Source organism: Lynx rufus, unplaced genomic scaffold, assembly GCF_022079265.1.
Source record: "Lynx rufus isolate CCGP_SWC_20201006 ecotype Redwood Valley unplaced genomic scaffold, mLynRuf1.p SCAF_13, whole genome shotgun sequence".
Lineage (NCBI taxonomy): Eukaryota > Metazoa > Chordata > Mammalia > Carnivora > Felidae > Lynx > Lynx rufus.
This window is the reverse complement of record NW_025814827.1, coordinates 22,073,061-22,099,725: the sequence shown is the minus strand read 5'-3', so window position 1 is coordinate 22,099,725 and position 26,665 is coordinate 22,073,061. Positions and strand designations below refer to the sequence as shown.

At 38.0% G+C, this 26,665-nt stretch overlaps 1 protein-coding gene across 1 annotated transcript in view; it reads right to left on the bottom strand.

Annotated features, from left to right (window-relative positions):
- WDR72 (WD repeat domain 72) overlaps positions 1-26,665 on the bottom strand; it is a 203,600-nt gene that overhangs the window by 149,756 nt on the left and 27,179 nt on the right. The window contains exons 10-12 of the mRNA XM_047074452.1: positions 24,913-25,140; positions 22,395-22,615; positions 18,785-18,980 (exon numbers count right to left, since the gene is read on the bottom strand). Coding sequence (XP_046930408.1) covers positions 18,785-18,980; positions 22,395-22,615; positions 24,913-25,140 — 645 coding nt within the window. The remainder of the gene's footprint in view (positions 1-18,784; positions 18,981-22,394; positions 22,616-24,912; positions 25,141-26,665) is intronic.

Below are 26,665 nucleotides of genomic sequence, written 5' to 3'. Positions count from 1 at the left end.
AGACCATGAGCACTAGCATGTTCAGCATTGAGGGTTTTTTTTTAATGTTTTATTTTATTTATTTATTTATTTATTTTTGAGACAGAGACAGCATGAACAGAGGAGGGGCAGAGAGAGAGGGGGACAGAGGACCCAAAGCAGACTCTGTGCTGGCAGCAGAGAGCCCAATGAAAGTCTCAGCCTCACAAACCAGCAGATCATGACCTGAGCTGAAGTTGGACGTCAACCAACCAAGCTACCCAGGTGCCCTAACGCTGAGTTTAAAATAGTAGATAATGTTTGGGGCGCCTGGGGGTTCAGTCAATTGAGTGGCCAACTCTTGATTTCAGCTCATGTCATGATCCCAGGGATCCCAGGCCCTCTTTCTCTCTCTCTCTCTCTCTCTAAAATAATAATAATAATAATAATAATAATAATAAAGTAGGTAATGTTTGGCTGGCAATATGGAGAAGAGAATTCAAGAGTTTGACTGACAAGGTAATCAGTTAGGAAATTTTCAATAGTTTATGCAAAAGATAATAAAAACCCCAATCTAAATCTATGTCTAAATCTATGTCTCTAAACCATTTTATTTTTAAACGTTCTTGGCACCTCTGAAATATATAATTCCATGCTTTACTGGAGGCTTACAAAATAAAATGCACTATATAATTTATCTTTCAATGATCAAAGTTCATCACCAGACACTGTTGATAGTATTGGGCCCAGGAAACAGTACTTCCCTCTGAGATTACTGATCAGGACTGTCATCAAATGAACTGTTTAGGTTTCTTACATAGCCAGGGGCCTTTGGTGGATTCCTAACTACATAGAACCATTTCCTTATCCTTTAGCCAGAATATGTTTATTTTTTTTAATTTGAGTAGAGTTGACAGTGTCCAACATAGTGATTAGACAAATTTATAAGTCACGCTATGCTCACTGAATGTGTAGCTACCATCTGACACTACACATCACTATTAAAATATCACTGATTATATTTTTATGCTGTGGCTTTTTTCCCCATGACTTATTTATTCCATAACTGGAGGCCTGTATCTCCCACTCCCCTTCACCCATTTTGCTCATCTCCCTATCTCCCTCTCCTATGGCAAATGAATTTGTTCTGTATATTTATAGGTCTGATTCTGCTTTTTGTTTGTGTATTCAATTTCTTTTTTTAGAATTCACATATGAGTGAAATCATAAAGTATTTGTCTTTCTCAGTCTGACTCATTTCACTTAGCATAATACCCTATAGGTCCATCCATGCTGTCACAGATAGCATGATATCATCCTTTTTTATAGTTGTGTGATATTCCATTACATATAAATATATATATTTACATATTAAAGAATATAGATAGATCTTCTGGCATCAGCCATTATCTTACTCAGTGAATTAGAATTAGATTCTAAATTAGAAATTAACAATGGAACATTATTCAGCCTTAAAAATAGAGAGTGATCTGACACATGTTACAACACAGATGAACCTTGAAGACACTATGCTAAGTGAAATAAACCAGTCACAAAAAAACCCCACAAATATTGTATGATTCTACTTACATCTTATATCATATAAGTATGATTCTACTTATATGAGTAATCAAATTTATATATAGAGAAAGTAGAATGATGATGGTCAAGAGCTGAGGGGAGGAAGGAGTGGGAACTTATTTCTTAATGGGTACAGAATTTCACTTGGGGAAGATGAAAATGTTCCAGACGTGGATGGTGGTGATGGTTCCACAATGTGAATGCACTTAATGCCACTAAATGGTGCACTGAAAAACTGTTAAAATAGCAAATTTTATGTTATATATATTTCACCACACACACAAAAAGCAACTCTGTTGATGAGACAGCTCAAGGAAAATACAAACAAAAAGATAAGTACACTGAGAAGAGACAGAGGGAATGATAGAGAGGGCTTGAGGAATCAGCACAACCTGAGAAACAGGCGCTGTTGGTTATCAGGGGAAGGGGATGCCATGGAAGGCTGCGGGTGGAGAGAAAGAGACAAGAAGGACATTGGTGACAGTGACTGCAGAGAAGTCAAGTACCTGCCACCCAGAGGATGACAATGAACCTGGCAGTGAGGGAACCTCAAGAAGAGGAATAGTGTAGACAAAAGCCAGATTAAAATACGTTCAATAAAGGGGAGACAAGAAAGCAAAGACACAGGGTATAGATGGCAATTTGTAGGAAACTATCATTTACTTTGAGGAGAATGACAAAGATAATAGAAGCTCACAATTCCTTATCCAAAACATTTAGATCCACAAGGTTTTAGAATTCAGGATTTTTTTTTATTTTGGAGAGATAAGATAATGCACATAGGTTTATTGTTAAATAGCTGTAGGAGAGTCTTGTAGAGCAGACAGTAATCAAACAAGTCATTTATCTGCAGTGAAAAAGAATATTTACACTCAGTGGAATAAATAACCTCATGTGAGTTAAGATTTGGTTTTGTTGCTTTACCACAAACTAATAAAAAACACTTTTTTCAGAGCTTTTGAGATTTTAAATTGTGGCAAAAAGAATGTGAAGCTGTACTGAAAATAATCAGTAGCCAGGAGGCCAGAAGTAATGAAACAGATAATCTCTGAGATGAGATGCTAGGATATTCAGTTTACGATAACGTAGGATATCACATCATGCATTTGACTTCTCCTTCTATCTATACAGGTAAGCTAAGTCATCTAATTCCAAACCTCAGGTTGTACCGATTGTTTTTTCTCTGTCATCTAAATTAAATTGTGATATGCTAAAGATTCTTTTAAATCTAGTGCTTTAAAGAAAACACAACTTCCTTTATGAAATCAGTGATGATGGATAGCTTTGCTAATAGACCAATTTTGGGGGAATGATCATAGTTGTAAGAAATGGAGACAACAAAATTAATAAAAAATTATGGCCATAAAATAAGGAACATATTAACAATGGGGTTTTCAAACTAGACTTACAAATTATGCTTCTGGAAGTAAGAAAAATGTGATGATTAAAAAAAAAATTAAACCTCCAGTGCAAATCATGGCTTCAAAGTAAATTGTTTTATCAAATCTGTGTGTGTGTGTGTGTGTGTGTGTGTGTGTGTGTGTGAAATCTTCTTATTCCAGTTACTTTCCTAGAATCCTAAGCCCTAAATGTTCTCAGTTCTGATCTATCATTTAGTTAAATGATTTGGATAAAGTCTTTATCCAAATGGATAAATAAAAGACTTTATCCAAATCATTTAACTAAATTTGCAAAAATAATTTGCTATCCACTTAAATGATGAACTAACTATAAGATGACATCCTGTGTCCCTCAGTGGAGCTTCTGTTACTCTGATGCTTCCAAGTGGCTGCAAAAAGCTCTTTGTCTTCTCAGCACGTGGATGTAGAGGGGGAATGGAATCCACATGCACTTGAATGTGAAAAGGACTGGGGAAAATAGTGGACCAATCCATGCCCAGGACTTTTTGACAGGCTGAGATTAGCAACCAACCTTTTCTATAGCACACAAGAGAAAATCTGGCATTCCCACAGTCAAACTCTCTGCTCACCACTCCTAGTCAAGGATTTGACCTTTGGATTTCGTTTTCACCTGATTCATCCCTAGAAACATAAAAGGCTCTTCCCATCAAATCCTAACAAGTTAGTGGTAGAGGTTGGATATTATTGATACATTCAGATGAATAAAGTGCATCCAATATCCTTTATCTTTTAGCCAGATCAGAGAACCTACTTTCCCAGAGAATAACAATCATTACAGTCCACTGAGTCTTGCTTTCCAATCATTTCTGTGGCAGCTGGCTACTGGGAAGTTGCTAGGGAATTGAAAGGCAGCATGAGGAGGGGCAGATGGCTCCTTTGGGTTTATTTTGCCAAATATGGCAGCTGTGAAACCCACTAACGTTCCAGGTGTCCATATAAAATGCTTGCAGAAGGGGCCAAACTAAGGAGGAGCCACAGAGCAACCATCCCGATGTGTTCTGCTGCTGCGGAATAAGCTCCTGAGAACATTAAATTCAGATATGTAACAGAAGTATCCAACAAGCACTTGATCCAAAAGTGTAATTAGACTGCAGAAATCAGCTAAAAGTGGTAATAGCAAGTATTTTCTTTACCAAAGTAAAACCCAGGAAGATAGCAATTGACAAGGTAAACAATAAGGCAGTTAAGGGTACTACTTAATTGGTCAAAGTAACTTTAAGAGAAAAAAATATTTAGCTTTATCATTTGAATGAGACTGTATTGATTTTCATATAAGTTTCGGAGCATACAAAATGTTCCAAAGATATCCTGCAAATATCACAACAATATGCTTAATACATATTAACATGATAGGAGATTGAAAAAAAAAAGGTAGGTTGAATAATAGCTTAATTAAAAGGGACACACATATACATACACATAAACACCTGTGTATGTGTTTTACCAGATAACAATTCATCATATAATGTAGATTTTTAAAAATAAGTCAGGGATATCTAAAAATAATATAGAACCATGTTCATAGGAAGTATAATTCTGTAATAAAATGTAGATAATTGTTCAAATGTTTATAACTAGTAAGAATTGTCAAAGAAGCAAATCCAAATTTGGGGAAAAATTATTTGTGTTTATTTTAATAGCCTTTCAATGCAATATCTAGATTTTAAAGGGCACAGTAGAAACTACCTCATGTAGATAACATTTTTTCTTGAGTTTTTCTACATCTGTGGAATTTCCTCACTTTGAAAAGATTGTGAAATTATAAGATCAAATTAACATTTATATAATTTCACCAAACTAGAGATCTATGTTCACTAGCTAGAATTATAGAAGACTACTGTGTGTGTGCGTGTGTGTGTGTGTGTGTGTGTTTTGTGTAGGAGGTGTGAGCATGCATTCACGTGTGTTTGTGTGTGTATGCATTTACATGTGTCTAATAATGTAATGTAATAATTTATATCAATGTAAAAATATACAATGAGCCTTATATGCTACTCTTCAGTGATACAGTGTTCATTGTTGGATTTGATTTAATAAGGTTAAATTACTTATTATTGTATTTTTGCTCTGATATATGTATATGTGTCATACACATACAGAAACCTCTTAACTTCTTTTCATGCCATGGACCCCTTCAGCAGTCTGGGGAAAGGTGGTGAACCAGCCTTTTTTCACAATATTCGTTTAAAATGTCAAAAGTAAGGGGCCACTGGGTGGCTCAGTCGGTTAAGCATCCGATTTCAGGTCAGGCCATGACCTAACAGTCCATGAGTTCGAGCCCCACTTTGGGCTCTGTGCTGGCAGCTCAGAGCCTGGAGCCTGCTTCAGATTCTGTGTCTCCCTCTCTCTCTGCCCCTCCCCTGCTCATGCTTTGTCTCTCTCTGTCTCAAAAATAAATAAAACATTAAAAAATAAAAAAATAAGAAAGGAAAATGTCAAAAATAAAATACATAGTATTACAAAGGATATCAATTATGTTGAAACGCAATAATCAAAATATATTAAAAACCAAACTTATATGCTTCTTTATTAAAGCATGAAATGACAACAGCTAGTGGTATACCTAAAAGTTTATGGCAGTGGGAAACATAAATGGTACTTTGAGGTACTGGTGACAATTGTGGTGCAATATGAAAGTATCTGTGACATCTATTGTTTACAGTGTCACAGGTAATGCTAATATTGCTGTGAAGCATTTGCTACATTCAAAGTGGAAAGAAACACTTCATTTCATTTAGCATTCTCTTTAAAAAGGAATTTGTGGATCGTGGAGTCAGTGTAAGGTTAGGTTGTGTATCTGAGACCTTAATCCTTCTTTAGGAAGGCATGGATTGCTATATACTTCCCTCTTAGGACCGCTTTTGCTGCGTCCCAGAGGTTTTGGGCTGTGGTGTTATCATTTTCATTGGCTTCCATGTACCTTTTTTTAAATAATTTTTTTAAGTTTATTTATTTATTTTGAGAGAGACAAAAATAGTGCAAGTGGAGGAGGAGCAAAGAGAGGGAGACAGAGAATCCCAACCAGGCTCTGCACAGTCAGCTTGGAGTCTGATGTGGGGCTTGAACTCACAAAACTGTGAGATCATGACCTGAGCTGAAACCAAGAGTCAGGTACTTAATTGACTGAAGCACCCAGGCACCCCAGCTTCCATGTACTTTTTAATTTCCTCTCTAGCTTCTCGGTTATCCCATTCATTCTTTAGTAGGATGTTCTTTAGTCTCCAAGTATTTGTTATCTTTCCAAATTTTTTCTTGTGGTTGATTTCGAGTTTTATAATGTTATGGTCTGAAAATATGCACAGTATGATCTCAATCTTTTTGTACTTGTTGAGGGCTGATTTGTGTCCCAGTATGTGATCTTTTCTAGAGAATGTTCCATGTGCACTGGAGAAGAATGTATATTCTGCTGTTTTAGGATGAAATGTTCTGAATATATCTGTTAAGTCCATCTGGTCCAGTGTGTCATTCAAAGCCACTGTTTCCTTGTTGACTGTCCGTTTAGATGATCTCTCCATTGTTGTAAGTGGGGTGTTGAAGTCCCCTACTATGATGGTATTATTATCAATGAGTTACTTTATGTTTGTGATTAATTGATATATATATTTGGGTGCTCACACATTTGGAGCTTAAATGTTAACAATTGTTAGGTCTTCTTGGTGGATAGACCCCTTAATAATGATATAATGCCCTTCTTCATCTCTTGTTACACTCTTTATTTTAAATCTAGATTGTCAGATATAAGTATGGTTACTCTGGCTTTCCTTTGTCGACCATTAGCATGATCGATGTTCTCCATTCCCTTTCTTTTCAATCTGAAGGTGTCTTTAGGTCTAAAGTGGGTCTCTTGTAAACAGCATACAGATAGATCTTGTTTTCTTATCCATTCTGTTACCCTGTGTCTTTTGATTGGAGCATTTAGTCCATTGATATTTAGAGTGACTACTGAAAGATACAAATTTATTGCCATTATGTTTCTTGTAGAGTTGGAGTGTCTGGTGGTGTTCTCTGGTCCTTTCTAGTCTTTGTTGCTTTTGGTATTTATTCCTTCCTTCTTTCCTTCCTTCCTTCCTTCCTTCCTTCCTTCCTTCCTTCATTGCTTTTCTCCCCTCAGAGAGTCCCCCTTAAAATTTCTTGCAGGGCTGGTTTAGTGGTCATGAACTCCTTTAATCTTTGTTTGTCTGGGAAACTTTTAATCTCTCCTTCTATTTTGAATGACAGCCTTGCTGGATAAAAAATTCTTGGCTGCATATTTTTCCCGATTCAGCACAATGAATATATCTTGCCATTCCTTTCTGGCCTGTGAAGTTTCTGTGCATAGGTTTGCTGCAAACCTTATCTGTCTTCCCTCATAGGTTAAGAACTTTTTTTCCTTTGCTACTTTCATGATTCTCTCCTTGCCTGAGTATTTTGTGAATCTATCATATGCTTTGTCACTGGTCGGTTTTTGTTGAATCTAATGGGGGTCCTCTGTGCTTCCTGGATTTTGATGTCTGTATCATTTCCCAGGTTAGGAAAGTTTTCCACTATGATTTGCTCACATAACCCTTCTACCCCTTTTCTCTCTTTTCATCTTCTGGGAACCCTATGATTCTGATGTTGTTCCTTTTTAATGAGTCACTTATTTCTCTAATTCTTTTTTTTTAACTTTTTAAATTTATTTTTGAGACAGAGAGAGACAGAGCATGAACAGGGGAGGTTCAGAGAGAGAGGGAGACATAGAATCTGAAACAGGCTCCAGGCTCTGAGCCGTCAGCACAGAGCCCGATGTGGGGCTCAAACTCACGGACTATGAGATCATGACCTGAGCCAAAGTCGGACTCTCAACTGACTGAGCCACCCAGGCACCCCCTATTTATCTAATTCTTAAATCGTGCTCTTTTGCCTTATTCTCCCTCTTTTTTTCTGCTTCATTATTCTCCATAAGTTTGTCCTCTATATTGCTGATTTGCTGCTCTTCCTCCTCCACCTTGTTGCCTTGGCAAGCATTTGAGATTGCAGCTCAGTTATAGCATTTTTTATTTCATCCTGACTAGCTTTTACTTCTTTTATCTCTGAAGAAAGGGATTCTAATCTATGTTCAACCCCAGCTAGTATTCTTTTTTTTTTAATTTTTTTTAACGTTTATTTATTTATTTATTTATTTTTAATTTTTTTTTTCAACGTTTATTTATTTTGGGACAGAGAGAGACAGAGCATGAACTGGGGAGGGGCAGAGAGAGAGGGAGACACAGAATCGGAAACAGGCTCCAGGCTCTGAGCCATCAGCCCAGAGCCCGATGCGGGGCTCGAACTCACGGACCGCGAGATCGTGACCTGGCTGAAGTCGGACGCTTAACCGACTGCGCCACCCAGGCGCCCCACGTTTATTTATTTTTGAGACAGAGAGAGACAGAGCATGAACAGGGGGAGGGGCAGAGAGAGAGGGAGACACAGAATCTGAAACAGGCTCCAGGCTCTGAGCTGTCAGCACACAGCCCGACACAGGGCTCTAACTCACGGACCTTGAGATCATGACCTGAGCCGAAGTCAGCCGCTCAACCGACTGAGCCACCCAGGCACCCCCCCCCACCCCCCCCCCAGCTAGTAGTCTTATTACCATGACTCTAAATTCTGGTTCAGACATCTTGCTTGTTCTGTGTTGATTAAGTCCCTGGCTGTTGTTTCTTCCTGCTCTTTCTTTTGGGGTGAATTCCTTTGTTTCATCATTTTGAAGGGAGAAAAGGAATTAATGAGGTAAAAAAAATAAAAATTAAAAAAATAAAAATTAAAAAAACCTGCAAATTAAAAAATTAAAAACAACACACACACACACACACACACACACACACACACAAATCAAATAAATGATGCTAGATCCTAGGTGCGTTTTGGTCTGGGTGTTGAAAGGAGCTTGATAGATTAAAGTGGAGGGAGAAAAAAAAAAAGAAAAAAAGGAAAACGTTTGAAAATTTGAAATAATGAATAGAATGAAGTAGAATAAAATGAAATGATGTAAATAAAATAGAATTTGAAAATTTTACAAAAAGGTAAAAAAATATAGTAGAAAAAATTAAAGAAAATATTTTTAATAAAAATTGAAAATAAAAATAATTTTTTTCTCTTTCTGTATTCAAGAAAAAGAAAAACAAAAAAAAGAAAAAAAAAGAAAATTGAATAGATGGGTCAGTGAACACACTGAAATACGATTTAAATTACATCGTTTTCCCCTAGAAGTCAACCTTTGAAGTACTTTATAGTCCATAAACTAAGCAGGCAAAGAGACCTGTGTTCCTGAAGAACGAGCTTGGCCCCGCTAGGCAGGGCTTAGTGTAACGTCTCTGTTTTCCACTAGATGGCGCTGCTTAGCTTACCGGAGTGCGTTGTTGTGGCGCTTGTAGGTGTGTGCGCATGCACCAGAGGATTGAAAATGGCGTAACCCAGCTACCGGCCTCTAGTGTCAGACTCTGTTTTCCCTGCTCAGCATTGGCACACCTGTCCTTTGTCTTTGGCTTCTGTCCTTCCCGCTTTTACACTGTCCGTGACCAAGCCGTCAGGTTGCCAGGCAGCACCTACTTCCTGAGTTTTATCTCAGATGCGGCTGTTTTTCCTGACCCCTCACTTCTGAGGGACTGTGGTTTTGACCCGCTCAGACCTTCTGGAGGAGGGTCTCACCGAGCAATGGCTGGGTGCCCCCAGGCCCCCAGAAGCACTCGTGGGACTGCGCTACTGCCGATGCCAGAGACTGTGGTTGGGTGCAAGCCCACTCCAGAAAAAGTTCACACTATCGTGTAGCAGCAGCGTTTCAGGGATTATGGCAAATCACAACACACATCTGGCTCCAGGCTTCACTCTTAACCTTGTTCCAGCACGAGCAGGTGTGGTTGTTCTCCAGGATCCACTGGGATTTTTGCCTGTGGAGAGTCCTACCAGCAGGGGAACTGCCTTTCACCATGTGGCCCAAAGACCTCCTGGACTTCACTCTGCTCCTGGGGATTCGCCTTTCCCACCAGCACAGCCAGGTATCGAACTGCGGCGTTTCAGAGTCTGCACTCCCCCTGTTTATACAGTCTTAATGGAATTTAAACCCTCTCCTTTCTCCTTTCTCCCTTTTTAGTTCAGTCCCTGCAGCTGTTTCCACTTTTCCACTTTCTCTCCAGCTGCTTTTGGTGGGGGGGAGGGTACTTTTCCCGTATCCCCCCCACCCCCCATCCCTGTCCTCTCTCTGCAAGCAAAAATCGTTCTCTGCCCTCTGCGGCTTCTCTCTCCCCACCCCCCCCCACCCCGTTCACCTCTCCGTGTCGCGTACCTGCTTATTTCTGTGGTACAGGTTGTGCAGATTGTTGTGTTAATCCTCAAATCAGTTTTCTAGGTGTGCAGGATGGTTTATTTCATGGACACAAGATGCAAAAAAAAACTTCCATGCTGTTCTGCTATCTTGGCTCCTCCCCTCTTTCTTTTCCTGATTATAAGTATTCTAGTAAGTGTGAAGTGGTATCTCATCACGATTTTGATTTCCATTTCCCTGATGGCTAATGATGTTGAAATCTTTTCACGAGCTTGTCCGTCATTTGCATAGCTTCCTTGAAGAAGGAAATATTTGAGTTCTTTTTCCTTTGTAAAGTTGAGTTGCTTGTCTTTGTGTTGTAAGAGTTCTTTATATACACGCTTGATATTAAACCCTTATCAAATATATAATTTGCAGGGGTGCATGGGTGGCTCAGTCAGTTAAGCGTACAACTTCGGCTCACATCATGATCTCACGGTCTGTGGGTTTTGAGCTCTGCATCGGGCTCTGTGCTGACAGCTCAGAGCCTGGAACCCGCCTCAGATTTTGTGTCCCCTCTCTCTCTGCCCCTCCCCCACTCACTCTCTCTCTCTCTCTCTCTCTCTCTCTCTCTCAAAAGTAAATAAACATTAAAATATTAATATATATATATAATTTGAAAATAATTTCCTCCATTTTATGGGCTGTCTTTTCACATTCTGGATAATGTCATTTGATGCACAAAAGGTTTTAATTTTATGAAGTCTCATTTCTTATTTTTTATTTCTTGCTGTAGTTTCATTTTTATTAGAGCAACCATGTGGTGTATGTGTATGTAGATATATATGTATGTATGTGTGCATACATATATATACACACATACATACATGTGCTTATATGCATGCATGTGTTTGTGTATACACATATGTGTTTATATGTATGCACATATATGTGTATATGTATACACGTGTATGTATGTATATACGTGTATATATTTATAATACATAAACACATACATAATTAATAAAAATAAATTAGTAAATAAGTGACATTAATAAAAATAAATCCAGTATTCTTACATATAGTAATGTCCTACGTCTTTTCTGCAACATTGTGTTAAGTGTCGTCACATCAAGTAAGGCTCTGATCAATTTAATTTAATGATTTGCCAAAGAGTGAACAAATTAACAGAGGCAGAATCTACTGTATCTAAATATTAGGCAATAACATTCATTTGATACATTAGGAGTGAATAATGAGTCATAAATGCAAACTGCTATGGTAATATATGAAGGATTTATAGTAAGTCCAGTTAATATTTATTTAGTGCTAAATTCTATGAAGAGATGGTGAATCTTTGAGGAATTCAAAGTAGACTGGAGTAACACTGATTGGAAAGGGTAGAGAACAAGAATTCTAACCTAGCAGTCTAAATCCCAGGGCTCATGATCATAACTTCTCTGGATGCTAATTCCCACTTGAGACATTAAACTTTGACAATTGAGCAAATATTTTAGTAGTTAACCTGCAAAGTTCATATACTAAAGTGTGTACATACACATGAACATATACACACATGCACACACATACAATATTACATGAATCAAAATCTCAAATTATAGTGTAGCTGTGATAACAAGGGCCAGAGAGGAGGAAATAAGATTCAAAAAATAGGCAGCAAACTAAAAATACATGTTGAGTAAAAACATCAGTAATTATTATAATAAAGAAGAAAAGGGCATGGAAAAGGTGATGTAGGAAAAATCCCATCCTGCACTTTAATGTATCCTATTTTTCTTTTCTAAAAACAATCATCCCAAGAGGGTTCCATCTGTAATCTACCACAACAAAATAGCGTGGCTTTGAGAAAATAACATACTGGGGAGACAATTACCTGCCGGATGCTGCATACCCAAAATCTACCCTTAACACACACACATAATGAATGTCATCATCTGGTTGTGCTGACAAGGCACCTGTATCTGCAGAGGGGTGACCTTGATGAGAAAACCAAGCAAAACCGCCCATCAGAATGGTATGGTTGGTAACTAGTGGAATTAAAAAATATATATTTTATATGCTATACAACTATAAATAAAGGAAACAAGGTAATACTTGTGGGCTGGAAAATTACTTCTCCATGCAGTGACCTTGTATGATATTTTGGTGTGGCAAAGTAAGAATTTAACCACATGATTCTACTCTCTTGGGAATAATATGACTACACGTTTCTGGGAATTTGTGTCATCCATACAAGTATATATCCCTCACCCTAAACAATTAAAGCAAACTCAGATCTATAGTAGAAGATTAAATGCTAAATATTTTCTAAAATTATGGCCTATTAGCTATTACTTGACAAACCTTATCTTACCTTTATAAATAGTTTTATTTTTAATATTTTTAAGACTATGTATTTTGAAGCCACAAAATAATAAATTCTTCATGTATATGGTATCATAATAGACTAAATAATTTTCTAACTGGTACTAATTTCACTAAGAAAAAGAAATTAAGAAAGAAAATTTAACACCTGTGGTAAAAATAACTCTGAAATGTACTCTCTTCTTCCTGACTTCCTTAATTTCGTATGCATAGGCTTTGTTCCAATGGTCTGTTTATAAGATAGTTGTTTTAAGATTCAGAATGTGTTTTCCCACAGAAACCATGTCATAACCAGAGGCTGGGTCCTCAGGCCAGGCTCTTGGAGTAAAGCTTCCTGCTCAAGGTCACACAGCTCACATTACCTGAGCAAAAACAGGAATAAATGGACAAAAATAGACTCACATGGACCCTGAGTTCTACCCAGTCACTGGCAACAACTTCAGTCTCCCTTGAACTCTGGGCTGTAAGCCACTTCTCAGACTTCCTTAGGACTGCAGTCTACCATTGGTGGAATACCTTTCAATATTCTTCCTGAAGCAAGGAGCACTCACCTCACCAGCAGGAGTCATGGGAATGGACTGGCAGCTGCCCATAACCCGTGCAAGCGTATCTATGTGCTTCGCAAACAGGGGAAAACATTTCAGCATGTTTTGGGGTGACTATCCTCCCATGGGCACAGGAAAGACTGCCCTAAGCAGTGATACACATGTTTGCTTCTCCTTCCCTCCCATCAGCTGTCACTTGTGCTGTCAGAGTGCCTGCCACTAACACTCTCTGGACTTGCAATTTGCTGTTTCTAATCTGTCATCTGAGAAATCAGATGACCAGAGCTGTTAGAACAGTGTGTAAATTGAGAGCCAGCCTCTGTGAGAGATAGCCAGAGACCCTCTCCTTGAGGAGAGCATCAGCAGGTTTCCTGGAAGCCATTTCTTTTCTTCTTGGACCTTTCCTTATCTAATTCCCTGTTTGACAGTCTCAAAAAGCTGACCCACTTCTGCAAGAGGTGTTGCTGTGTACAGTACAGTGGGAAACAAACCCAAAGAGACACACATCCTAGTGCAGGTGCCCTATACCTAGTCAGGGGATCTTCAGACTCAAAAAAATCTCTCTGCATTCCATCTCCTCACTAGCAAAATGGGTATAAACATACAGAGTTAACATGGCATAATGGATTAAAAATTATAAGCTGCTTTAGAATGAGATATTATGAAAATCACGATCTTTAAAAAGAACTATCATCATTCTTAGAAGTCTATAAAGCACACTGCAGGGCAAATCCAGCCTGCTACCTGCTTTTGTAAATAAAGTTTTATTGGAACACAGCTTCACTGACACTTTTATATATTTTCTATGGCTTCTCTTGTGCCACAGGGCAGAGTTTGGTAGTTACAAAAGAGATCATATGGCCCACAAAACTGAAAAACTTTACTATCCAGTTCTTTGCAGAAGTTTTCCTGACATATCTTATCAAGAATTTTTTTTTTCATGCAAGTAAGTTTGGTTTCATTTTCACACACACACATGCACGCGCACGCACACACACACACACACACACATTGCTTAATATGGCATATTTTGCAACACAGACCATAAGCTTAACAGAAGACCTTCAAGAATAATAACAAGTGTTATATTAGTAACACATGAGAAATTCATGACACAAGTTTTCTATTATGTAAATCTAGTACAGTGAACAGTAAAGTCCTCAGAATTATTTTAAATTCAATTCTTAAAAGAATAATGAGCTCAGAGCTGAGATTTATTTCTGGTGTGTATTTTAGGGGAACAAAATCAGTATTACATTATCCCTATTGTGTCTCACAGCAACGAGGGTGACAAAGCCGCCCAGAGTTGTCAGTGCCAAACACATTGCGGGAGCTCAAATATTAATCAAAATGACATCTCCAATTTTTTCCCTTCCTAATCAGGCCTAAACATCATGGGACATCCGGCAAATCAATAAGAGAAACTAGATGCCCTCATCACTCCCAACCTGGCAGCGCTGCATTTTTAGCCAGAAGATGAGGGCCTTCACTGTTACATAAATACTTCCTTGCTTTGGTTGTTTGCCTCCCCCGGGGATGAACATGCCCACCTATGGCTCCAAACTTTACCCTGGCATGCATCCGACTATGCCACCTGTCACAGTAAGAAACACTTCTTAGGATTTCGAGATAAAATAGGAATGTGGACATATGGCTCTAGAGTATGCTTGTGCATCCTACCCCAGAGAATAAATAAATGAATACATAAATCTCATGAATAAAGTGAAAATAGGCTGTTTTAAAGGGTTGTGAAAAACTGACAAACTCTCATATTCTGTCCTCCACACCTGGGGAAGGTGGCACAGGGACTGACCTATGCCCCACCCTCGACCTTCTACCAAAGCGGGCTTCTGGCACAGTTGAGAATGAATTACTTTTAGCTTCAGTCCCCTTCCCCTGCCTTTTCTTTCTAGGCCCCTTTCCCGCAAATCTGTATCCCACTGACACCTCCTATTTTCTCTCTATGAGCTCTGGAGTGCTCTAATGCTGGAAGATCTGGAAAATGCTTTGTTGTCAGTTTATCCCTCCTTCATGTATTTAGAGGAGGCAGAGTACTGGGGAAATGGAGCAGGGAGTAAGTCTAGTCACACATGGAACTAAGTATGAACCTTCTAGCAAAGCTTAAAGGAAAAAAAACCCAGGAAAATTGCCTGGAGTAGAAAATACACAGACTTACACCTGAAGAGATGAGACAGGCCCCATAAACTCCAGAAATCTTAGGGGAGAGTTGGAGAAGAAAGCTACCTACAGTTGGGCAGCCATGATGTAAAAGCCGCTACATGGGTCAATGTTAAGGTAAACTCATTTTTACTCAATCTAAGGTCCAAGAAAATTTGTTAGTTAATTCATTCATTTACGTATCCATGTGCCAGGTAAATCAGTGAGCAAGCACATTCTATAGCCTCATAGGCCTCTTTCGAATTGTTTCGGCCTTAGCTGGTATTTTTCCACTAATTTTATGAAACTATAAACAGAAGAGCTTTCTGATCCTGAATTTTCTCACTTCTACAGAGAAATGATGCAACAGACATCTAGCACAGTGAATGTGATGGAAGTATTTTAGTCAGATGAAATCCAGCTAAGGAAAGAAAAAGTAGTTCATTACATTTTAAACAAAATTGGAATTGCAGAGGTTAAAGGCAACCCAAAATAAAGCCAATACCAAACACAGACTAAAAGGAACAACATAAACTTATCCAGAAAGGATGAGCATAGTGAGGAAATTTAGGGTGTCAGCCATGTGCACAGTGTTGGGGATTCAAATGAGATTGCTAATGGGAGGATATTTTGAAAAACTGAAGAGGCACATCACAAATATGAATGCATTTATGTAATTATTAGTAATATTTTCATCAGTTATACGTTCCGTCTAAGGTTGAGTTAAGCTTGTTTATGAAGTATTAATGTAGATAACCATGAGATAAATAGCCTCACAGTCTCATTTGAAACAAACATTTCATAGTTTTATTTGGCTCTAAACGTGTACACATTATTTGATATGGAAATTCTATTTTATTTATTTTTTATTTTGAGAGACAGAGTGAGTGGGTGAGGGGCAGAGAGAGAGAGAGGGAGAGAGAGAATCCCAAGTAGGCTCCATACTGTCAGTTCAGAGCCTGATGCGGGGCTCAAAACTCATGAACTGCGAGATCATGACCTGAGCCAAAACCAGGAGTCAGATGTTTAACTGGCTGAGCCCCCCAGGGGCTCCTGATATGGAAATTCTAAAACAAACCTTTTTTTTAAAGGAAAAAATATACATGACCAGCTATAGAAGATTCCCAAGCTAGAGTATGGTGGTCCATAGTGGCCACAATGCCAATTACTGTCCATTGACAACCTACTCCACCCTTTCCCTACTCCTCTGCATCTGCTCTGTGCCCCTGCCTAATGCCTAGAATTGAATGTCCCTCCTCTCCGACTTGCAGTTGGATCAAACTAATGAATGTGATTGCAGAGGGGGAGAGAAAATAATTTCTTCCAACTCTTTCTTTGTCTCAGTCCTGCATCTCTGGGAGGAGCTGTTTGTCTTCCATGACTTCAGGGAATGAATGACCACTCTTCCATAGCCTCGACTCTCACAGGGTTCCACTAACACTATTTTCTCTTCTTGTTGCTTCAGCCCTAGGGAAGTGATAAGAGCTTCCTGATACTACCAGTGTCTGGGTGATGGGAGCCTCACTATCCATTCCTTATCTGTTCCCTAAGTCCCATCCACACCCTTATAAATAGTCCTTTCATTAAAGTCTCTCCATTTGACCTACCCAGGTTAAATTCAATTTTCTGCCAGGACCATGACTGAAACACAATATACGCATCTATTTATTGACATAGAAAGATGTGTGACAAAGCAGATCAAAATATTAATAGCAGTTATCTTTAGGCAGTGGGATAGGATTATTTGCTTTTCTTTATTTTTTTCTGTAGTTTTCAAATGTTCTACAATATTTAGTTATGGATTGGGGAGTATAAAAATAATAAAATTAAAATGCGATGTGGGAATAAATACAGATTTAAGACGTACTAGTGGTTTGGCTTCCCCCCTTTACTGACCACCCCATCAAAAACTACATAAATAAAAAATTGCACAGGCCGAGAGGTATCCCGATGGGGCAATGGAAGTGTAAACACTTGTCAGTACCCAGAAATCTCTTTATTCTCACTAGATTCTATTTTCTAGGAAAAATAGGTTTGGTTAGCCAGTATTCACAATTTCACAACTGAAAACAATGCAATTGCACACATTTTTAAGTGCATGTGTTTTACAGACTTAGATTCCACAAGCAGAAATCAAGATTTTACCGCATTCTTTGATCATATTAATAATAGTTAACTATTACTAAGGCCTTAGCACCTATAGGCACTGTTTACAAGCATGGTGAGTATTAGTTAATTTAATCCTGACAGGAGGGTGGTATCATTACTCCCATTTCATAGATGAAGAAATTGACATGCAGTGAAGCCAAGTTATTGCCCAAGGCCAACCTTTGTTAGCAGGTCCTGGAAGCAAGCCCAGGCTTTAGAGCTCATTTTATCCATTATACTCCATTGTCACTCAGGTTGATAGATTACCTAAGAATTCTAAAACTCTCCTAATTTTGTGCATATTGTGCAAAGAAAGACAGGGCCCTCATACTGGTTCACCACTTATTAGCAATGTAATCTTGCACATGTACAAATCAGTTACAAATTCATCATCAATAGAATGGGGAATAAAACCTCCTCCACCTACACTAGAAGTTGTGATAATCTAATGGGAAATGAATATGGAAGGCCATCAAAGCTGTAAAGCAAGGTACAAACGTAAGACAGAATTATATTGCACCCTCCATACACCAGTACATTAGTCATCATCATTAACACATGAAAGTCAAATGTAAAGAAAATAGCAATTATTTTGGTGAAGTATGACTCTAAACTATAATATTATAAACTATCCAGTCTGTTAATAACCCCCAACATAAAACCACCACTGATTAATCAATAAATATCATGCTATGGTTTCAGTGAAATGTACTCTCAAGCACACTCCCCTGACTCCCGTTCATTAATTACCTTGCCTTATTTGATAAGTTCCCAGCATCTGCCTGAAATGTGTTACTCTCAATCTTAAGTTACACTGTAAAACTTTTTGTTTAAACTTTGAAGTTCAAACTGTACATTCTCCACACGACGACGTCAAAAGTTCAATTGAGCCACTCAGTTTTCAGTTTCCCTGACTCAACTTTTTGCAGTTTTGTAATTAATTATATTCCATTATTACTGATCATCAATTAGCTCAAAATGTTGCTGAGATCATGAGTATGCTGAAGAAGGCAGAATTTAATGATAATTTGAGACTAGTAGGACACTAAATTTCTCTCTTGTTAATAATTAAAGTAGATAACTTATGTTTTTATTTATAGCTTCCAGAAATATCCGGCTCATTCCTGTGCAATGCTCTGTCAGCTAATCATCAGTTGGTCAAGATCTGACTTGGGCCACTGTGTTTTATTTTCCATACATGCCTTCAACCAAAGCCATTAAACGCAGCCCAACCAAAGGTTAAAGCAGGTGAGGTGGTCACCATGTAGTCTCTGGAACTCTCCACCCAGCCAAATGCTTTGATGCATAAATATGTAAAGAATCAAAGGGGTAACGTTCCAATTTACCTGTTTCAATTTCCCAGATGTAAGCGGAGTCGTCAGCACATCCAACAATTAAAAAATTCTCAACTGGGTGCCATTTTATCATCCTCACAGGGAAAAGGTGCTTCCGGGCATGCAGGAGGCACCTCTTCCCCTCAAGGTGAAGGAGAGCCACAGAATGGTCACTGCACACACAGCAAATTACCTGATCACTTCTTAGCTATGGGAAAACAAAACAGAACAAAATAAAACAGAGTTATTTGTAAGTGAATAATCAAATGCTTTTCTTAAAATTAAATGAGATTTCCCCCCCTAGTGACATAAAAATATTTTGTTTAAACACCATTTACAAAATGACATTTTTGTTTTCTATAGGACCTCTTCACATAACACTATAAAGAGGGGTTTTAAACACCAAGTCGATTTTAAATTCAGCAACTTATTAGGAAAGTCAAGAGACACAGTGAAAAAGGAGAATTCCAAGCCAAATCTACTTATAAGATAAATGAAGGACTTGACCATCACTCAGCAAATTCAGGCAGCGAGGCAGACATCGGAAATAATGCAGAATAAAATAAACCCCAGAACTAATTTGTTGCCACAAAAAGAAGCTATTTGTAGACACAAGCTTAGGCCCAAGGGTATCATGAGCTGATATTTTCCACTTAGAGCCTCAGAATGTGATTTGGTGTTCCCAGAACTATTCAGATTCTAATCCAAACAGGAAACTCAGTGTAGACACAATCTAAAAGAGGTAAGCATTAGATAGTTCCAACTGAATGCACAGCTTCAAAGACACAAGGATCAAAAATAGGCTCACAGGACAAAGATTCTTAAGATACTTTTTAAAAAGTCAGCATGTGGTTACCTTGAACACAGTTTAGGACAAAGACCATCCATGCTGGTTGCTGTGAGGCTAATCTGGGAGGAGGGTTAGGGCAGGTCTGTGCCTCACCAAAGGGCCATGTGTTAGTCAGCCTGTGATGGGGGGTGGGTGGGATGGGGTGAGGGGGAGATGGGGAGTAGGTAGTGGTTCTTCTGCGTCTTTGTTTCCTTTCTAACCATTTTTTGCAATGTGGATGCTCCTACCTTCACTAGGGTACCTAGCCAGAGTTTCAGCTGCTGTGTTTAAAGCTCTCGTTGGGATCCCCTGAGAACTTCCCCATGCCCATTACTGATCTCTTTCTGTGGGGTGTTGGGGAGCAAGTTATTTTTCCTAATTCTTTCTAAGGAGACTACAAAAATCCCAAGGGGAAAAAAAATCACAAAATGACAGGTGTGATATATGGGGAACCCAGACTCGTAGAATAAGGCAGATGGCATTGCCTCCCTACTACTATTACCTGTTAGAGAACCAGCACAGCCCACAGCTTCTAGAATAGAGAGCCCAATGCACTTCAGGAAAATTATACTTACATATAACATGTGAACATACACACAACATGTGAACACAGATCCTATAGCCAGAGGTAGATATACACTAGAGACCCACACTAGGACAATCAGATTCTCTTTTCTACACATTTGAAATTGCTAAAAGAAGTTACAGGAACAAGCAAGAGAAAGGAGTCATCACAAGGGGCACCTGGGTGGCTCAGTGGATAAATGTCAGACTTAGGCTCAGGTCATGAGCTCATGGTTCACGTGTTTGAGTCAGCACGCAGAGCCCGCTTCGTATCCTCTGTCCCCCTCTCTCTGCCCCTCCCCTGTTCTCTCTCTCTCTCTCTCTCTCTCTCTCTCTCTCTCTCTCTCTCTCTCTCTCTCTCTCAAAAATAAACAAACATTAAAAAAGAAAAGGAGAAATCACAGAAAACAGACTCCTTTGGGATAGGAAACTTGAAGAGTAACCTTGGTTTCTGAATATAAGTTCAAACTGCACAGAGTCCTTGCTGTAGTGTTTTGTCTTGTATGTCTAAAATATTGCCTCTTAGGCCCTTTCAATAAACCTCCTTTTTATTTGGCTTGGTTTCAATGGATTATGGTCCTTGGAATTAAGTCATTTATGACTGAGGCAAAAGTAAAAGAGGTTAGGATTTGACTACTGTCCTGGAGCTTTGAGGAAAAAAAAAAAATGGTTAAAGGAGGGAACTTCAGAATAAAAGACATATCAAAGTATCCCAAATCACCATATATAAGTCTTTTTTTTAAATCCCTTAACTTTGTTTCACTGATTTATTTCTTTCATGATGCCTTACTACAAAAATACAGTGTAAGTTTGCTCTGAGTTTACTTTGAAGCTGAGTTTTTAAATATTATTACAGAGAAATAATTTTGGCAAGTCAATTGCCAATTTTGGCAAGTAATTGACAAACTCAGGAAACTCAAAAGTTAATCATTCATATTTTAACAAAGATGTCAGCTTTATGGAAACTGAAGTTAAATTCATATTGCATAAGAAAATATTATCTGTAAATAGTTCCTTTTGTCCTGCCCAAGGTAGATGCTCAGAAATTTGTTAAAACTCTGTATTTGTTAAACAAATGAAAGAGAGCAAACAAAAACCTATTTAAGAAAAGGAAAATAATAACTATAAATATTGTTATAAAAGTAAATTATTGAAGGCAAAAGTTATTTTCTAATGTATAGAATCCTATATATTTTAATTGCTTCCATATTGGGTGTCAATTACTTTTCTTAAAAAAAAATAATACGGGGCGCCCGGGTGGCTCAGTCAGTTAAGCGTGTCACTTTGGCTCAGGTCATGATCTCATGGTTCATGAGTTCCAGCCCTGCATTGGGCTCTCTGCTGTCACCCCAGAGCCCTGCTTTGGATCCTTTGTCCCCGTCTCTCTCTGCCCCTTCCCTGCTCACACACATGCCCACTCTGTCTCTCTCTCAAAAATACAATAAACATTAAAAAAATAATAACAAAAATTAAAAAAATAAAACTGTTAAAATTAAGACATAGAATTGGGGGGGGAAGAAAGTAAATTAACTGACTTTTGTAAAGCCAAGAATTGACAAAATCTTTAGAATCAAATTATTTGCATAAGCTGTAATCATAGTAAAATGCATATAAAAATTTAGAAAGGAATTCATAAAATTTACCCCGTTGTATTAAGAATATATAGAACTTTTCTTTTCTGTGGGAACATGGGTTCCCATTGTAAAAACCCATTGTTTTTAAACATTCTGCAATGTTATATAACTTTTATTTTTTTTTTATTTTTTTTAACGTTTATTTATTTTTGAGACAGAGAGAGACAGAGCATGAACGGGGGAGGGTCAGAGAGAGGGAGACACAGAATCCGAAACAGGTTCCAGGCTCCGAGCTGTCAGCACAGAGCCCGACGCGGGGCTCGAACTCACAGACTGCGAGATCATGACCTGAGCCTAAGTCGGCCGCTCAACCGACTGAGCCACCCAGGCGCCCCATGCAATGTTATATAACTTTTAAATTAGGGGCACCTGGGTGTCTCAGTTAAGCGTCTGACTTGATTTTGGCTCAGGTCAAGATCTTGTGGTTTGTGAGTTTGAACCCCACGTCGGACTCCATGCTAACAACATGGAGCCTGCTTGGGATTCTCCTTTTCCCTCTCTCTCTGTCCCTCCCCATCTCATGTTCTCTCTCTAAGTAAATTTTTAAAAAATTAAAAAAAAATTATGTTATGTTTTACTGTTTGTCTTAACTTACTCTGAAGTTCTCTGGTGACATCAAAAGACTTGTTACTGGACCAGCCTCCAAAAAGAATTTATGCAAAACTTCTTCAGTGAAGATATTCCACAAGATGACACATGAGTCCTGGTCCCCAGATAGAAGCCAACTTTGGTCTAATTTTGAAGAGAGACCATGTGGGTAAAGTAATGACGTAACGCTTTGGTGATGGCCTTTGAGAACTTTATGAGGAAGGGAATCTGGAAAACAACGAAACACCAAATAATGAAAAAATTATTTTTGCTCAAGAAATAGTGTTGAAATTTTCTTTTATAAAATTTTAATGTAAAGAAGATACACATAATTAAAGCGAGGCTGTTGGTTAAAAAAATGAATGACCAATCAGTGGACCATTTCAAAGGCAAGCGTCTCCTCATAAGTTATGTCATGCTTTTGATGAAGCATTAAAGCCGGTTGTTCGAAGTCTACCAATTCTTTAAGGATGTTAGCAGGTTACTAATTCCAGTGCCATCAAATAACAAAGGCTGTTCTAAAAGAGTGAACAATTCATCCATTTCGCTTCTACAAAAATTAATCTCAGAACATCACTGCTGCCCTTTCAATAAGCATAACCAAGTCTAGTATAAAAGAAAAGCAAAGTTTCACAGAACATTTTTGCCTCCAAAAATATTAGATTATCTGGTTCTACCTCTTCGTTTTACAGGTAAAGTCTCTGAGGCTCAAAGAAGTTATGTGCCTTGAATCCAAGTGTGAAAAAGCACAGCATAATGTTTAAGAGCATAGCTTTGCTATTACATGAATGCTTTGGTTTTCTAGGTATGTCACTTACTAGATGGGTCACCATGACAAGTTGCTTTTCCCCTCTAAGCCACAGGTACTGCATCTGAAAAACTTGGGACAATAATAGCCTTGTTTCACACAAGACTGTTGTGTAGAATAAATAAGATAATGTCCTTCGTTTCCTAGCACTAGCACTTGGTAGGAATGTGGGTATTTCATACCACAGATGTACTAGAACACAGGACTACTGACACTCAGTTTCCATACTGCCTCTTCATCATTAGTTAAAACTAAAAAAAAAAATTTTAAATACAAAAAAAATTAGAGAAGACCACAGACTACAAACCCTCTTTACACAAACTAAAAAAGAGTCCCAAAGAATCATTATTACTTCAGTTAAAGAATCATTAGTTATTTCACTTACAGGAGGCACATCCTCAGTTTATATCCCCTTAGCAAACCAATTAATGAATATTAATTCAGATATTCAAGTCCAATTTAGCTTTATGCTTGCTTTCTGGATGAGAAAAATCAGCCTACATAAAAAGTGCTAAGGTCTTAAGCTTTTTCACTAACTTTTAATCGTAGCTGTTGAGCTGTTGAGCAGTACTAACCTCTCCTAGGTTCATTGCTATCCCTCCTCTCTTTTAGGCAATCACTGAATACAAGTTAGTAACATTTAGTAAGTAGTCAAAGTAAGCTGAGAACAGGTGGTAGGCAAGGTAACAAGGTGTGTCTTAAAAATTGAGATTTGGCCTTAACTCTTAAGGACCTAACAGTCTAATAGGATCCATGCATTAAAAAATATTAGATATTATCTACACATCCCCAAATCTCAATCACTTCCTACATTTTCCTTCCTTTCCTTGTCTTATGTAAATAAGACAACTTCTGCATAACAGTCTTTATTTAATAGGTATTCACTTTTGATACACAAAAATGTGTAAGAACATATTTACGCTTCATTAACAGAGAAATAAAAATTAAAACAGGAAGATACCATTTTGTTCTGATCGGCAAATACTAAAAAGTTTAATAGCACACAAAGTAGGCTAAGGTATGGGGAAAAAGTCACTTTCATAGGCTGTTAGTGGACACACTTGTACACAGATGTTCTACGGAGAACATTTTTAGATAAATTTTCAAAATTAAAAATATTCCTAAGTGTTGATCCAGTAATTCTAGTCCTGCAACTAATACTATAGGTATGACCATATATATGTACAAAGATGGTTAATTCAGCATTTTCTGTTGTAGCCAAAGACTACAAAAACTGAAACACCCATTATTAAGAGATTTTTTAAATGAAAATTTAATTATTATTAGTCATTTAAAATGAACTCATAAAGAATGTGCTCCAAAATATTTTAAGTTATGTTTCAGGGTATTTCTGTAAAGTGTATAGTTTGTATAATATATAATATATTGTATAATATAATTAAAAGAATGCATATTGCTATGTTGCTATGTACTTGCATATGCAGAGAAAATTTCAAGAAGGGTATAAGGAAACTTAATAGCAGTTGCTTTTGGTGAAGGGCGCAGAAAGATCAAGGGAAAAAAGAAATATATTTCTCATTGTATCAATGACTTTAAAAAAAATCCAGACATGTGTTTTACTTTAACATTCAAATATGTACACATTAATTAGTAAATGTCAGCACATTTTTTAAGCTTCGGCAACCTTCTTAGTACAGCTTGTTAAAGTTGAAGCGTAAGTAAATTAAATAAATAAGGTTACATAAAATTCAATGACCTTTTAATAAAGAACCGCCTTCTAGAAGTCCTGCTTTGGCAGCATTCAAAGCCTGTGTAATCAAAATGGTCCCATCTTCACAGCCACATATTAGTTTATCAAGACTTGAAACATACTCTGATGAAGTGACTACCACCGTTCCAGCCCCAGGGACATGGTCGATAATACTCATGGTATGATGCTTATCAAAATTATCTTGAAGGGTCCAGGTGGCAGTTATTGGTATTTCTAAAGGGAAAACACACAAAAAGGGAAAATTTGGCTTTTAAATTCATCATAGACATGGAAACTGTTATCAAGGGACCATCCCTTGGGGTACACAGAGCTCTTTTGCCATCCGAACAGTGGCTATATGCAGAAAAGTTCTCCTGCCATGTATTGTCTTTACTCAAAATGCTATCTCTTTGGTCTTCTGTCCTTCAAGGAGCCTCAGAATAGATGTGTATTACTGCATTCATTTTAGACCTAGGTCAACTGAAAAGAACAGAGAAATTCTTGCAGTGATGTAAAGTGGTGGTCCAGTCTCATGAGTTCTCTATTTGTCTCAGCAGTGTTAAAAAGGAAAACTGAGGGTCTGTTAGTTGTGTGAGGAAAATGGAATAAATGTATTCTTTAAATATTAGGGGTATGGGTATCTCTAAATCATACCAAGCCCCCAATTATCTATGAATTACTAAGAGCACTGGTTACCATTCTATATAGTTCACCACCCAAGCATTTGAACTGGCTGTCAAGTAGGCTCAGGAAGGGAGAGAGGCTTGGATCTAGGAGCAAAGAGGGTGAGTTAAAGCCAACCTATTTCTCTATTAAAGGGCACCCTTGATCTTGCAGTACACGTGCCACAGTGACTGTGAAAAACCTAGAGCCCAAACCTTAGATGAGCATAAGAATTGTCATAGATATCTATGGTTCTAATTATTGTGGGGTTTTTTTTTACTGTTTATTTTTTTTTAATTTACATCCAACTTATTTAGTATATAGTGCAACAGTGATTTCAGGAGTAGATTCTTTAATGCCCCTTACCCATTTAGACCATCCCCTTCCCACAATCCCTCCAGCAACCCTCTGTTTGTTCTCCATATTTAAGAGTCTCTTATGTTTTGTTCCCCTTCCTGCTTTTATATTATTTTTGCTTCTGTTCCCTTGTGTTCATCTGTTCTGTGTCTTAAAGTCCTCATATGAGTGAAGTCATATGATATTTGTCTTTCTCTGACTAATTTCGCTTAGCCTAATACCCTCTAGTTCCATCAACATAGTTGCAAATGGCAAGATTTCACTCTTTTTGATTGCCAAGTAATAATCCATTGTGTGTGTGTGTGTGTGTGTGTGTGTGTGTGTGTGTGAAATCCATTGTGTGTGTGTGTGTGTGTGTGTGTGTGTGTGTGTGTGTGTGTGTGTATACCACATCTTCTTTATCCATTCATCCATCAGTGGATATTTGGGCTTTTCCATACTTTGGCTATTGTTGATATTGCTGCTATAAACATTGGGGTGCATATGCCCCTTTGAAACAGCATACCTGTATCCCTTGGATAAATACTAGTAGTGCAATTGCTGGATCATAGGGTAGTTCTATTTTTAACTTTTTGAGGAACATCCATACTGTTTTCCAGAGTGGCTGCACCAGCTTGCATTCCCACCAACAGTGCAAAAGAGATCCTCTTTCTCCACATCCTTGCCAACATCTGCTCTTGCCTGAGTTGTTAATGTTAGCCATTCTGACCGGTGTGAGGTGGTGCCTTATTGTGGTTTT